Source organism: Gracilinanus agilis, chromosome 4, assembly GCF_016433145.1.
Source record: "Gracilinanus agilis isolate LMUSP501 chromosome 4, AgileGrace, whole genome shotgun sequence".
NCBI classification, from domain to species: domain Eukaryota; kingdom Metazoa; phylum Chordata; class Mammalia; order Didelphimorphia; family Didelphidae; genus Gracilinanus; species Gracilinanus agilis.
Genome location: NC_058133.1, coordinates 19918451 through 19933135, shown reverse-complemented (window position 1 = coordinate 19933135; position 14685 = coordinate 19918451). Strand labels below are relative to the sequence as shown.

General features: G+C 46.0%; 1 protein-coding gene across 1 annotated transcript in view; it reads right to left on the bottom strand.

Moving 5' to 3' along the window:
* The window catches only part of OMA1 (OMA1 zinc metallopeptidase), a 56849-nt gene that overhangs the window by 15767 nt on the left and 26397 nt on the right, over nt 1-14685 (bottom strand). Inside the window, exons 5-8 of the mRNA XM_044673894.1 lie at nt 13468-13641; nt 13232-13339; nt 9082-9210; nt 6536-6610 (exon numbers count right to left, since the gene is read on the bottom strand). Of these exons, the coding sequence (XP_044529829.1) occupies nt 6536-6610; nt 9082-9210; nt 13232-13339; nt 13468-13641 (486 nt within the window). The remainder of the gene's footprint in view (nt 1-6535; nt 6611-9081; nt 9211-13231; nt 13340-13467; nt 13642-14685) is intronic.

The window sequence follows — 14685 nt, the reverse complement described above, 5'->3', positions numbered from 1 at the left end:
AAGCGAGGCAGCCCACGGCACAGTAAAATCACCCTGCTAATGGCCTCTACTCTTGACTCTGTGCTACCAAAACATCATACAGAAAAATGTCAGAAACCTTAAGGAGAAGAGGATTTAGAATCCAATCCAGCACAACATCCTACTTTAGATTTAAACTTGACAAAATCTACAGTGTCTGTTTGTGTCACATGTAGAGGAAACACCAACTACTTTCCATGTCAACAACCATTAGGTGCTACTACTGTGAACCATGTCTATTACATATGCAGCTAAAACTCAAAAATCACCAGATTGGTTCCTTCAAGTCTCGTTTACCCTCCTCTCTGCTTCCCAAGAAAGTGACAGAAATGTTGTTAGGACAAAAAAAATAACTAGTAAAATACTATTTCCAAAAGTTGTTATAAAACTAAAAAATGATGTGAAAATCAGTGGCCAGAATACTACAATCTATTTCACAGCACTGTCAAAATAGCAAAGCACAAAAAATGCTGAAAGAAAAACACAGTAATAAGCAATCCTTGTCATTCGTGAGTCACCTGGCTACATCAGCTTTGTCCAGTACATCTCAGAAGGACATAACTATCACATGGCTAGCTCAGCACAGAAAGAGTTAATCAAAGAACAACTAAATTATGTCACCGGTTTAATCCCTAACAAACACAGCTGAAGACAATCTTTAAAGTAATACTTGGTATGCAAAGAACATCAGAGGAACAAATTAATCATCCCAACAGACTAAGATTCCAAAAGGAACTGAGACATCTGTTTGAAAATTAAGATGGAGGTATCCTTGTTTCCCTATACTTTGCAAAACTAATTACAAAGACACACTAAAAGAAGGTGAAATTTTTGAAAATGAATATGTCACTTATATTTATCCTCTCCATTTATAAAAAGTAAAAATGACTTGAATCAGGTATGAAAACAGCAATTTTTAAAATGAAGTGGTTGCCTGCCACCAGTTTAACTCACTTTGCTAAACGGGTCTTGGAGGGTGTGAGAAAATCGGCATCATTGAGTGTCGAGATCATAGAAGGGAAGAAAGGACAGGAATACATCTCTCTCTTCAACCACAGGACTCTGGTTTTGTCATGACTGAGGAGGCCCTGAATGACATCAAGGGGGTGACCGAGGGAGGTCCTGATGCAGCCCCAACTACATCATGCAAAAGCCCTGGTTAGCTCCAGAACTCGGCACAGTAGGAACATCATGCCCAGTCCTAAGCCAGGCATCCAGCAAGGTCTATAACATGTCCTAAAATGATAGAAGCTGCGCGCGTGTCTCCTTCATGCAAGCTCTGCCTGCAGCAAACGGGATGGAAGAGTGGTGGCAGGAGCCCCAGAGGTGGCCAAAGTGAGGAAAGGGCTGGGCTGGGAAGCTCTCTTGGATTTGTTCATCGCAGGGATAGCCCCAGGCTAATACCACAGTGAACCCGTGATAGTCCCACCAAAGGAAAATATGGCAAAATATTTCGATGCAGATAGAAATCCAAGGGGATAATCAGCATTGCAGGATATTAGGAATCTGAGTTTTGTTCATGTTCAGAGCAGCCCATTTTCTCCCAATGGAATCCTCATTATTTGTCTGTAATTTCTGGTTTGCCCTACACTTCCCTGTAAGCGAGTGTCCACTCTGGGCTGACCTGGCTATTTCTGGCCAGTCGCATGACAGCTTTATGTACTGGGGCAACTGCAGCATCAATAATGAGAAGTACTGACGAATCTCTCCATTTGCACATCACACTCCATGTTTGCTAACGCCTCTCTTGTAACTCAGAGTTGAATTTTGATAAGAATTCTACCTGCACCCAAGTCTGGAAGGGGCACACACAACTGACAGGAAATCTTGAAGCCATTTCACATTGGTTTTAAAACTCCTCCTTGCTGTCTAACCAGATCATTAATTACAACGGCAGGACCTAATCCAATCCAGTAAATATTAAGTGTCTACTCTGTGCGAGGCACTGTGCCAAGCACTGGAGATACAATTACTGAAAGAAATCTTACATGTAACCTATGTTTCATCCAAGTCATCTGCCTGGAAGTCAGAAAGAAGAACTAAAGTAAAAGATGATCACTCGGGGGAACATCTCGCTTCTCTGGATCCCAGGATGCTCCCCAGCTAACGTAATTTATCACCTGTAAACTGTAAAGCATGACTTCATCTCCAGGGAACCAACAAGTCTTTTTTCTTTTTTTTTTTTTAACACACAGCTAGAATGCATCTGAGGTCACATTTGAACGCTGGACCTCCCATCTCCAGGCCTGACTCTCAATCCACTGAGGCCACCAGCTGTCCCAAATCCATAATTTTTAACAATAAAATGTTCTCCCGACAATTTATACTAGGTTTTTCCTCGATGAGGTTTCTGTTGCACACAGACTGATCTCCCAAGCTGGGCAGGGAACAGGACAGTTATGTGGGAGTCAGGAGGCCAGCTTCTGGCACCTGCTTGTGACAAAGAGCAAGTCACTCCAGCGGGGAGCTTCCATTTTCTCTCCTATGGAATAGGGGCAGATGGAGGGAAAAAAGTCTAGGCTCTCTCCAAAGCTCATTTCTCCTCCAGAGCTCTGGTTTGGTGACTCCACTTGGAATGTGGATTCCTGAAGTCATTCACCATTTCTCTTGTGTTCTCACTAGATGGTGCTCTCCTCACAGTTTTCCAGCACTGGAGGAGAGGACCCAGCTCAAGGAAACGGGTTTCTGTTTCAGGCCAGAAAGGAAGGTCCTGGAGGCTCAGGAGAAAAAGATGGCCTGGCAGCCTAGTGAGGAAATAAGAGAACAAAAAAGCGAGGAAACCTTGTGGTGACCTGGACCTAGATACCGTGGGAAGTTTCTTTCCAACAGAGACCTTGGGACCCCTGAGTCCAACTCTCACATCCTCAGACTTGGACCAGTCTCAGATTTTCTCCTTGCTAAGTGGATGACCCCAAGCTACCCCCTTCACCTCTCTGAGGCCCTGGGGTACATCACCTGGGTAATGGGCTCCCCCAGGCAGCTCTGGCAATCACGGAAGCTCAGCCACCTCCAGACTAGTTGCCAGCCAAGGAAGTGAGCCTGGCTACAAGGACTGCAACCTTAGTCAGTAGAGAAAGTTACCCTGGCAGGGGAGTGCCAGGTCTCTCTAGGGAGCAGATTCCCTCCCCTCCCCACCCCGTGATAAGCACAACAGCTCTATGGCCAGGCCTGTAGGTGCTCCACTTACTGACAGGACACATTCACAAGAAGTGAGAGCCAGAAGGGACCATCAATATCACCAAGGCCAAACCTCTCCTTTTACAGATGAGGAACCTGAGGTCACCCCAGAGACCATGTAGTGTGCCCCTCGGACAGGTATGCATCATGATTTCCTCACCGTGGCATCCCTCTACCAAATGTAGACAATCCTCTAATTAAGCACACAGTCCTCAAGGACTGCTGTGGCCCAAACATTTGGTGTCTCTATAGCCAAAGTGGGGATAAGCTTCTCTGGGCTTAGCTGAGCTGGTCCTCAGGTGAGTGACCTCTCAACCAGCCCTGCGCCCATGGCTGAAAAACTTCCCACTCTGAGAGGACCTGTCAGAGCTGGCGTTCCCCCCAGCATATAACCTTGGGGACCCCAGGATCACCTCCATGTCCCAGTGAGGCAGGGAGGAGCCATACTATTTCTAAAGATAATTAAAAACTATTCAATTAAGGCACAAATAAATCAAATACAAGGGACTTTTCAATCTAGAAAATAATTATAAGACGACAACTTCCCAAGTGTTTTACAGAAAGTACTTCAAGACCATCTGTAGTTATCATTCAAAATATATGTCCTCTGCATAAGGGTGGTGTCCACTCATAAAATCACTCATTAAGAAAAGGCGATCACGGAGAGCACGTGAGCCTCATTACAGGCAGTGTGGTTTCCCTTCCCTTCATAAAGGCAAGGTGCAGGACTAGGGAAGTAGCCAGTAGCAGAAATACTAGACAATGATCACCTGGGAAGGACTAAACAAAGCCAGGTCCTGAGACAGCCCTGGGGGACTCACGATAAGAACCAGGATCCATCCAAAGAAGGAACAGTGGGAATCAGCTACAGATCAGAGCTGGCCATCCGCACTTCTGTCCCGTCATGAGCTTTTTTAATCATATGTGTGATGTGTGTCTTCAGTCATGGCATGAGGAATATGGACATCTGTAGTGCATGAAAGTACTGGTATAACCTATATCCAGTCCTCTGCTGGGCACCAAAGTCCCTTCACAGTCGCTTCCCACCATTCCCTCCTTGGACTCATTTTACATCCTGGCCCTTCGCATACTTTATGGCCTTCTTACTGGCCACGAGCTGTCCCTTTCCCTGGAATGAACTTCCTCTACCTCTTCCTCCTCCTCCTCTTCTTCCTCCTCTTCTTCCTCCTCCTCTTCCTTCTCTTCTTCCTCCTCCTCTTCTTCCTCCTCTTCTTCCTCTTCCTCCTCCTTCTCTTCCTCCTCTTCTTCCTCTTTCTTTTCCTCTTCCTCTTCCTCCTCCTCCTCCTCTTCCTGGCACATGCTCTCAAAACTTTCATGTCTGTGGCCACAGCCCAGACAGCTAGCTTCTTTGGGCCTCAAGCCCAGCAGCACTGTGTCTGTCTAGCATGGAGGTCATCTTCAGTCCCAGAAGGCAAAGGGAGAGCTTGTTCAGCCCTTCAGAGAGCTCAGAAAAGTAGAAAGGCAGAAGGACGAGTACAAATGAGGCAAAGCTCCCCAGCATAAACAAGGAGCTGGTTCTCGATACCTCGTCTTTCTCTGCCCTTTGAAATGACAGAAATGTGGATGTTGGACCCAGGCTGCAGGGCACCAGGATCCTGGGCTGAGGACTGACCTGGGAGACGATGAGGGACCATTGAAGGGCTCTGAGCAATGGACAGGACTGCTAGGATGAGGCTGGCACAGGCACCGGGGCTGAGCCTGCAGGGATGGCTCTGGGCACGAGAAAAATTCATCCAGCGACAGGAGACTGGATGGATTAGGCAGGGGAAGAGAAGGGAGCTGGAGTCACCCTTGAAGAGGCTCGGGGGAAAGAGAGCCAGGCCTAGAGATGGGAGGTTCTTCTCCAAATCTGGCCTCCTGGACAAGTCACGTACTCCCCATCTCCTGGCCCTCATCGCTCTTCTGTCCTGAGCCAGTGGTCCAGGCAGAGCTCCCAGGAGCCTGCACTCAGGCTGTGGGGATGGGAGAGCTGTGATAATGAGATTAGATCTGCCTGGCCCATTCTCAAATCTAATCAACAAAAGTGTAAACAATTCCCCTTAACTCACAAGTTGGGAGGTCTGTGACCCATGGGTGCCAGAGTGAGTGACAAATTAGAATTGACTGACTGCCTCCTGGGCAGTCCTAAGAAAAGCATCTGTTGTGATTGGACATGTAAACTAAGAGGAAGGTACAGGAAGTGATGCAAAAGAAGCCCCTTTAAAAGAGAATTCAGGGAGTTCAGCTCATCTCTTCTCCTTCGTGTCTTGGACCTGAAGGAACTCTTCTTGTTCATGACTTGGACCTGGAGAAGAGCTGGACCTGGGACCCCAAGATCTTGGTGAGACTGTTCTTAAATCTTCCCCTTAGAATTACATGTGGTGAGTGTAAAGACTAAATATTCTTGGACTTCTCTAAAGGAACTGCTCTTTAAAAAGAGATTCTGAGACTGAAGCTTTTGCTTTATTCATCCCTGTTCTTCAGGCCTTGGGCCTCAGCCTGAAGACTAGTTAGATCTGCTTGGGCTAAACCAGGGACCAGAGCGAATTATTTAGTGTGTCAGATTATCTTACCTTATCCTCTCTCTAATTTTCTTACTTTCTCTCTCTCTTCTCATTTGTAAATAAACTTCCATAAAAGTCATTTTGACTTGAGGTTATTCTTTAATTGGGGATTGATAATTATTCAATTCCCTGGAGACCAAACCTTTTAATATTCACCCAACCAAAACCCCTTTTTACTTCTTATAGGGGGAAGAGGAGGGAAGAAAGTGGATGGACCCACAGCCAACTGGGACACAGCCTGGAAGGCAGGAGAGCCCTTTTTGGATAAGCTTATCCAAAGCTGACTGCTCACAGGCCCTGTGTGTGTGCCTCAGTCTTCCCATCTGTCAAATGAGGCTCAGAGTTCCCCTAGTACGAAGATCAGGCAAGAGAACCTGCATCAAACGTTTCAGACCTTCAGGCACCTGAAGAGCATCCGTGAAGCTGACCCTGAGGAACACCAGATTAGGGCTGCTGAAAAGTGGAAGGAATGGAAGAAATGTCTGTTTGGGGGCAAACTGTCATCTATTTAAAAACTGATTCTCCTGCCTCAAGTCTCCGTGCAGAAAAGCCCGAGCATCTGAACTCCCCTCCCTGGCAGAGGCCGACGGTCCTTCCTCATCTCTAGATGTGCCCAGGGGCAGAGAGAAGGAACAGAGGTCCTTGCAGACACCCAGATGTTTAGCACAATGAACCGCACAGCCTCCAGATAGGACAGCCTTTCCCCAGGCAGCATGGCTCCCCCTGCCAGGCCAGGACCCTCCGCCCCCTCCCGGGGCTTCCCGTCTTCCACCTACCTTGGCAGCAAACTGCAGTCCGACAAGGTCAGCTTCAGCCTCGAGCGCACGGCTGTAGGGCCTGTAGAACACGTACTGGAGGAAAGAGGGCAGAGCCGTGAGACAAAGCAAACCAACACAGCTTCTCCTCGTCTGCACTAAAGAGCATCCCTCCAATCTGGGGGTCCTCAAAGTGTTCCGGGGTCTCCCTCAGGAAGACGGGGCTTTCACTGAGCACCAGTCGCCCCTGGTGAAGGCCGGACGCTCCCTTGTGGGGAATATCGCCGAAGGGGCCGATGTCCAGGTAGAGACCCCGGGGCGCAGCCTCACCTGAGGCACTGGCCAGCTCGGAGAGTCTTTCACTCATAAATCCTCCTCCTGACTTTAAATGCGGCTCTCTCTTAGAATCGATTCCAAGGCAGAAGAGCAGTAAGGGCTGAGCCATGGAAGTTAAGGGACTGGCCCAAGGTCACACAGCTAGGAGGACCCCAGGACCTCCCATCTCCAGGCCTGACTCTCATCCCCAGGAAGGACAAGGGCTCCTGGCTGAATTGTAAAGCAAGGCTGCAGGGGTGCCTCCATCAGCCCAGGCGTGAATGGGCGGCAGTGGGGAGGGGAAGGGGCCCATCTGAGTTTCTCCAAAGCCTCCTAACGTGGCCAGCTGTGTAAGCCGACCCTGGACAAGACAGACCTCCCATGTTTTTATCTGTAAAATACAGATAATAGCACAGAGAAGGCCCACCGTTTCCAGCCGTTAACAGAGTTAAGCTCCAGGAGGAGGAAAAGGCCCTCCTCTGAAGAAGCATTTTCCAAGAGAATGAGAGGGCCAGAAGGGGCCAGAAAGCAGTTGATCCAGCCCAACTTCCCCGCCGCACCCCCACAACCAGACTGGAACCACCCCCTCACCGTGAGCACTCGGGCCAGCCGGGCCTGCAATCAGGAGATCAAAGTCTGCTGATAAATTTCAAGGCCTTCAAAACCTGTCCTGCCTTGTCCTTCCATCCTGCAATCGCTACTGAGGAGCTCCACTGTCAGAATGCTCCTCTCCAGCCAAATGAGTTTTTCTATCTAAATTTTCTTTTTTTAACTAATAAAAATCTACTTTCTCCCCCTCCGACTCCCAAACCTCAGTGAAAAAGAAAACTAAAACCCTAGTAACGAATATGCATAATCAAGCCAAACGCAAGCTGGCCATGGCAGAGCCGGGCATGGACTGATGTGGGGGTGCCCCGAGCCTCTCGCCTCTCCATCAGGAAGGGGGCGGCAGGCTTCCTCCTGGGTCCTCTGGAATGGGCAGCTTTAGGAATGCCGGGGAGCTCGAGAACCCTTGGCTTAAGGGGACGGGCTCAACAATCCAGCCTGATTCTCCAGAAAGCGTTTAAATGGCTCAGCTTGTGGGACGATCTCGAGAGCTTTTCTCCAACTCTGCGGCTCTCTGGCCTCTTTCTAACTACACAATTCTAAGGATGCCATAAAAAGAAGACAAGAAAAGGGGGGGAGGGGGAAGGCTAAATCATACTATTTTGCCTTCATCCTGGGCAGAGACAGAACACAAGAGATGGGTCCGAGCACTAACCCAAGGATGCTCTTTTCCCTTCGAGACCTTTCAGGAACCGCAGACAAAGGAAGGGACGTCCCGCCACACGCCTGTAGGAAGAGCTTTGCTGCTCACTTTCCTCATCAATCTATCTCATCCTATTTGATGCATTTGATTTGGAACAGCACCCAGATGGCACTCAGATGGGTGCTCCACAAATCACTGAATAAACAAATAACAGATTGTGCCTAAACAGTCCAATCTCCCAGGACAAGGGGAAATATTTGGAGAGAAATGTGAAATAAAATCATTCATCACAGCTAATCAAGCCATTAAGCCCTCCAGAACTGAAAGACCTGCCTGCTTCCCTTCAGCAGTCACAGAGCCCACGCCAGCAGTCAGAGCCGGGACGCCTACAAATAGGCAAGAAAAAGACCAAGAAAAAAGCGACTGTGGCGCCAGGTTCTCCTTCCTGGCCCCGTCCAAGGTTTGGTCCTGCCCACAGTGGTGCTCCTTTAGTCAGTGGCAGAGGGGGCAGCGGCCGGGTGGCCCCAGGGGGCAGCTTCAGCCTCTCCACGTTCCTCAAAGAATTGAAAGGGTGAGACCTCTGAGAGTCAGAACCTGGCCAAAGTGAAAACAGCCCGTAAGAGAGTCGCCTTTACCACGCAACACCCCTTTGCAGTTCACCTGGGACACAGAACAGAACTGGGGTGTATGTTGAGCAGATTGAGAGACAAATTTAAAACAATATGAGGATCCACTTTTCTATAGTAAAAAGCCAAGGGGACAGCTGGGTGGCTCAGTGGATTGAGAGCTAGATATGGGAGGTCCTGGATTCAAATGTGACCTCAGATACTTCCCAGCTATGTGATCCTGGGCAAGTCACTTAACCCCACTGCCTTGTCCTTACTGCTCTTCTGCCTTAGAACCAATACACAGGAGTGAATCTAAAACAGAAGGTAAGGCTTTAAAAAAAAAAAGCCAATCAATGGCACACTAGGGTTCTATGGCTATTTTCAACCATTCTTACCTCTTGCAGTTTAGACTGGATCCACTGTGCCAAAATTGCCAAACTATCTTGAGGACAGACGGCCCAAATCATCGTGAGGAAAATCAGACCTAGAAAATCCCATAAATGAACCAGACTGGCCTTCTCTGCCTGAGAACAATCAAAATGATACAATGATTATATTGGATGACATCAGATAGATTTAGGTTGGGTCATCGACGGCTACCAAAAAGCAGTTTTCTCAGCTAACTCAAAGACCAGGAAACAAATGAGATGGAGAAGTCTTTGGGCCTTTGTGGGCCTTTTCCTTTCTCCATGTGCTTAACTCACTGTACCCACACAGGCAAATTGACTTGGACTCAAGGAGCCCCAAATTCCCATAATGGGAGCATGAGGATCATCTACCCGGTTTAAAGATGGTCAATTTTAAGAAATCTCATCTAAGAATTAAATATTTGAAGGAAGAAAATATACTTTACTCCAAAAGGCTTTTGATTATTGGAAATATTCTAGAAAAAAAATTGCAGAGATCATAATGCCTATAGACGCCACAGGTACATATGCTGACCATACATACATTTTTACTAACTAATATCTGAGATGGGTGGGAACAATGAGCAACTTCATTCTTAGGTCTATATTTCTCCTTCCAAAGGTAACTGTTTATTTGCTTAAATCAAGCCTTCTGATCTTCTCTCAGGTCATTAAGAAATGGAAAATACATTTACATTTCTATAAGTATGTATTCATTTCAGTCAGGTTTCACACTAAGGAATGAAATGTAGTCTGCCAAACATTTTATTGAAATGTCAGGGGCCTCTGTGATGTAAAGGGTAAACTGAGTTCCTATCACCAAGATACTAATTTTCCTTCCCTGCTGCTGGGAGCAAAGATGTCTGATAAATAATTGTTGTTGAGGATTCAGTGATATTTTCTTTAGTCTATCATGGATGAAAACAGTCAGAAGGTCTGAGTTGGCCCTTCTCAGCCCCTCTAGACTTCCCAAGACATGATGAAAGCCCAGGTTGGTAAAAAGAATCCCCTAGGTCCTCCCTCCACACTACCCCACTCATGGGTGACCCCAGGCACATCCACACCTCCATTTACTCGTTCTGGAACTGGGAAATCAGATGAGATCATCCCCAAAGGTCCCTCTAGCTCTAAAAGTCTATAAAGTTTTCTAATTGTAGATACCCACAAGCAGCACAATTATATTAGAGATACTTTTTTCAATCAGTTAAGAAACATTCACTTGCGTTCCTTATCTCCCTAGGTGGATGTCATCCCCTCTGAGCCAGCTCCCAGACCCCTCTAATGAAGGCTCTGTGAGTGGTATGGCTGGGCAACTGGCCTCTCCACACTTCATCAAGACATTTCTTGGACCAAAAATACCTCACTGCTGACCAGAAAAATCGTTACAGCTTGCTGGTATCCCCCAGGATCATCTCCTCCCATGATCTGACTTTTAGAAATTTCGCCAAGGAAGCCAGCGAAAAACCAAGGAAACCTCAATAATAAATAGATGTGCCTGAACACACAAATATAGGTGTGCATTACATGTGACTAGATAATTAATTCAATTAAGGTCATAAAAAAGGAAAACATGGGAATGGGGAGGGAGGGAGAAGAGAGTCAGTATGTCACAGTAGACAAAATGAAATGCTGAGCTTGAAGCCAAGAACTGAATTCAAATCCTGCTTCAGACACTTACTAGCTGGGTGACCCTGGGCAAGGTCTTTCATCTCTGTGAACCCCAACTTCTATGTAAGTTAGATGGAACTAATAGCATCTACTCCCAGGACGGCTGGAAGGATTAAATGAAACAACATACACAAAGCACTCTGCAAATCTTAAAGTGCTCTATAAATGTAAGCCAGCATCATCATTATTATTAAATAAAAATTGGGTCTCAAAAAGAAAAAAATTTTAAGTGTTGGCAACATTTAAGAAATGTGCAAAAGAAATATTAATATTTTCAGTCTTCAAAGCTGTTATTTGCTATCTGATGCCTCATCTAATGATTGTAATTGCTCATTTCTTTACCAATGCACCATGGTAGAGATCAGGACAATATGCTGAATGCAAGGCAAGGGATGCAATGCCAGACAAACAGATGCAGCGCATATTCAAATGTTTCCAGAGAGATGGATGACCAAGATTGATTGAGCTGTTATGAAGCAGCAATAATGGACCAGGCAACAGAGAAGAGGCCGGGGAAGAAAAATTCACCACTTTAGAGATGGATCCAGGAGGCTTTAAGAAAGCTGGATCCTGGGTTTGGTAAGAAGGCCGAGAGAAGGAAGGAAATGCAATTCGTTCTGCTTTGTAGATAAATAGCTTGGATCATCTTCCCATGAACTCCAGGACATGAATGAGAATTGTGGTGAATCTGAGGGGTGTGAAACTATGCACACGCACACACGTGCACAGAGAGAAGGAAAAACTTCCAAGTGCTGAGCTCTGGTAAAGAGCGTGAGGGTCAGCTGGAGAGGAGGGGTGGCTCCTCGCACCATGTGCCTTGTAGCGTGGACTCTCTGACACCCGGGGCTCCTGGGAGCCCACAGAAATACTGAGGGTTACTTCCGTTTAAGACTAATATGGCCACAATATTTGCATGCTGAGCAGGCTGTGAAGGTCACTGAAAATAGCACTGGTTGTGGGCAGGCAGGTAGCTCAAGGGATGGAGAGCCAGGCTTGGAGGTGGGAATTCCTGGGTTCAAATATGGCCTCAGACACTTCCCAGCTGTATAAACCTGGGCATGTCACTTAACCCCCATTGCCTAGACCTTACTGCTTTTTTGCCATAGAACCAATATATACTATTGACTCTAAGATGGAAAGTAAAGGTTTAAAAAAAAAGAAAAGAAGATAGCTCTGGGCTTAAAGGAGGGGTTCAAATCACGGCTCTGGTACTTACTGTGTGGCCTTGCCATCTATGGGCCTCAGTTTACTCATCTGTAAAATAAAAGTATCACAATTCCCCTATACCCTTCCTTACCTACTTGTCCCAGGTTGGATTTCTCCCACAAAGAACAATGGAGAGAAAAACAAAATCATTCTGGATCTACAAAGTGGGAAGGAGGGAATGTACCAGCAACATCAACTCCTGGATGCACGCAGAGGGCTTCAGCACTCACACTCCACGTGCTGTGGCTCCGGCACTGGCTTCCCGGCTCTTCCTGATGCCGTCTGAGCCAAAGCCACAAGAAATGGCCCAGATCAGAGCACATCTGCTGAGGGAACGATGGAGAGGGACCGGCGGGGCGTGCCAGTGAGCGATGGAGCTGCCACCTCATATTTCTTCCTGAATCAATACATGTACAACCTTCCTATTAAACACTCCCCAGGATGAGGATGTGAGTACAAAAGTTTTCCTGGGAAAAAAGCCCAGCTGGGATGGTGTGGAACCGGGGGGGACCCATCTTCCTGAGGGAGACGGACACTGGGACAAGGGCCATCTCTCCCCACTCCTCCCCTGGCGCCTGGGCACCATCATCAGATGTTCTCGAGGAACTGATTGATTTTGCTGAACAATGAGCTGCAGTTGCAAAACAGGAAACTGAGGCTTGCTGTCAGGAGAAATCACTGTCAATCCTGGGGAGGACGAGAGCTGTCCCCAGGGGGAACGGCCCGGCCCCAGGAGGTGGCAGATTCTCCCTTACCAGAAGCCTTCAGGGAGCACAGATTTAGAGAGGGCAGGGACTGATGGGCCCAAACGGCCGGCCAGCGAGGTCCCTTCTGACTCTAAAAAATGCTGCTACCATCTTGTGACTACTAAGAATGAAAAGGGAGACACGATTCCACCAAATAACATTCAACAGCGATCCGACGTTGGGAGAACTTAGAGTGAGAAGGGACCCTGATCTGAACCTGTGGCCTCATTTTACAGCGGAGAAAACCGAGGCCAACAGAGACGAGGTGACCTGTCCAGCCAGTAAGTGGCCAAAGAGAAGCAGGAACGAAACCCAGGCCCCCGACTCCAGTTCCAGGGCTCTGCCCACCCTCCCACCCTGTCTTCTCTTGCCACTTCCCGTAGATGGCAGAATAGAACCTGTTTTGTTTTATTGTTCCCTCCATGAAAAAATGAGCATTAAACCACTGTACACACTCAAGGCAATACGCCAAGGTCTAAATATTCTAACGACTGAACGTCAGTTAGGAGAGTACTTACGGCATGTCCGAGCACTGCGTGAGCTACCTCATGGCCCAAAAGGAAAGACAACTGGTGACTATCAGAGACTGCATTTAGGAGCCCAGTGAAAACAAACACTTGCCCATTCTGCACCCAAAAACAAAAAACAAACAAAAAACAAAAAAAAAACAACCACACTGTAAACTGCTGGAGCCACAGAGAAAACAAAGGTCACTGAATGGAACACTGAAATTTAATGGAGGAAAAGTACTTACGGGAAGAACAAAAGCATTTCCGTCTGGCCTGTCAACCACGTGAAGGAGCCACCGGAACTCCGAGATGCCTGGGATGTCTCTGTTGCTTTCCACCAGACCCTGAAACACTTTCTTCACAGCCAGGTACCTGGGATCTTTCTCAGGGAGCAGATCATTTTTGAATTCTTCCATCCACTGTATGATTAACAAAGAAAAAGGTTGGGGAATTTTAGACATTTTTTAATGCTGTAAACAGTTCCAAATGTTTTATGGGAAAAGATCCTGCCACCAACAGAAGAATATTTTAATTCTGCTTTTTAGAGATTTATGCAAAGATCTACATATATTAAATCACAGTTCTAAATTCCTGAAATTTGAATTATTCATGTTAAATTAATATACTTCATTATTCTGAACAACCGTTAATCATTAAGATTTTTTATCTGAATCATTTTAAATTAAAATGAAATTTATCTTTTTTATTTATGCATATGAAAACAAGAAACACATTTAAATGTTTTTTTTTATTCTGCTAACTATAAAATAATGTATGAAATGAAACTTTGTACGGAGAAAACATTTTGTCATCAGGAGAAAAATGAGTATCATGGAAAAAAGTGAAACACAGAAGATAATTATTTTTATGGCCCAGTGGACTGAAAATACCCTGAACCTACACAGGTTTGGGGGGAGGAGAAGGACCCCTGGATGTATCATTAATTTAAAGTTTTATTCACATACGCTGACAGAAGATTATTGAAATTTCAGTATTAATAGATGTGCCATTTTCTCCCCACGTTAACTGATGAAATGCCATCATGATTAAAAACGTTTTCTTTCTTCCATAAAGCTGGCTAAGAGTGTGCTTAGGTAGAATCCAGAATATTTGGGGAAAATAATTTCATTTAATTAAGACTAAATCTGAATTTTCCTTATATAGACATAGTTTCAGAAATTTCCTCTAATATACTACATTTAAATGAGTGTTTTAATTTAAAAAGTAATCCTAGCATAGGCATATAATATTTTGAATCTCCCTTTCCCCCACCACACCCCTGACAAAAAAAAAAAAAAAAGAACCCAAAGGTACAAGTATTCCAGATTTGAGGAAACTTTATGGTCTGTTTGGGTGTTTTTAAAAATGAATATATTTTACCTCACAAACATTCTCAAATGAAATAAATGAAACCTATTAAAAATAATGCAAAGTTACTGGTAACAACTTCTCTCTGGGTCTGA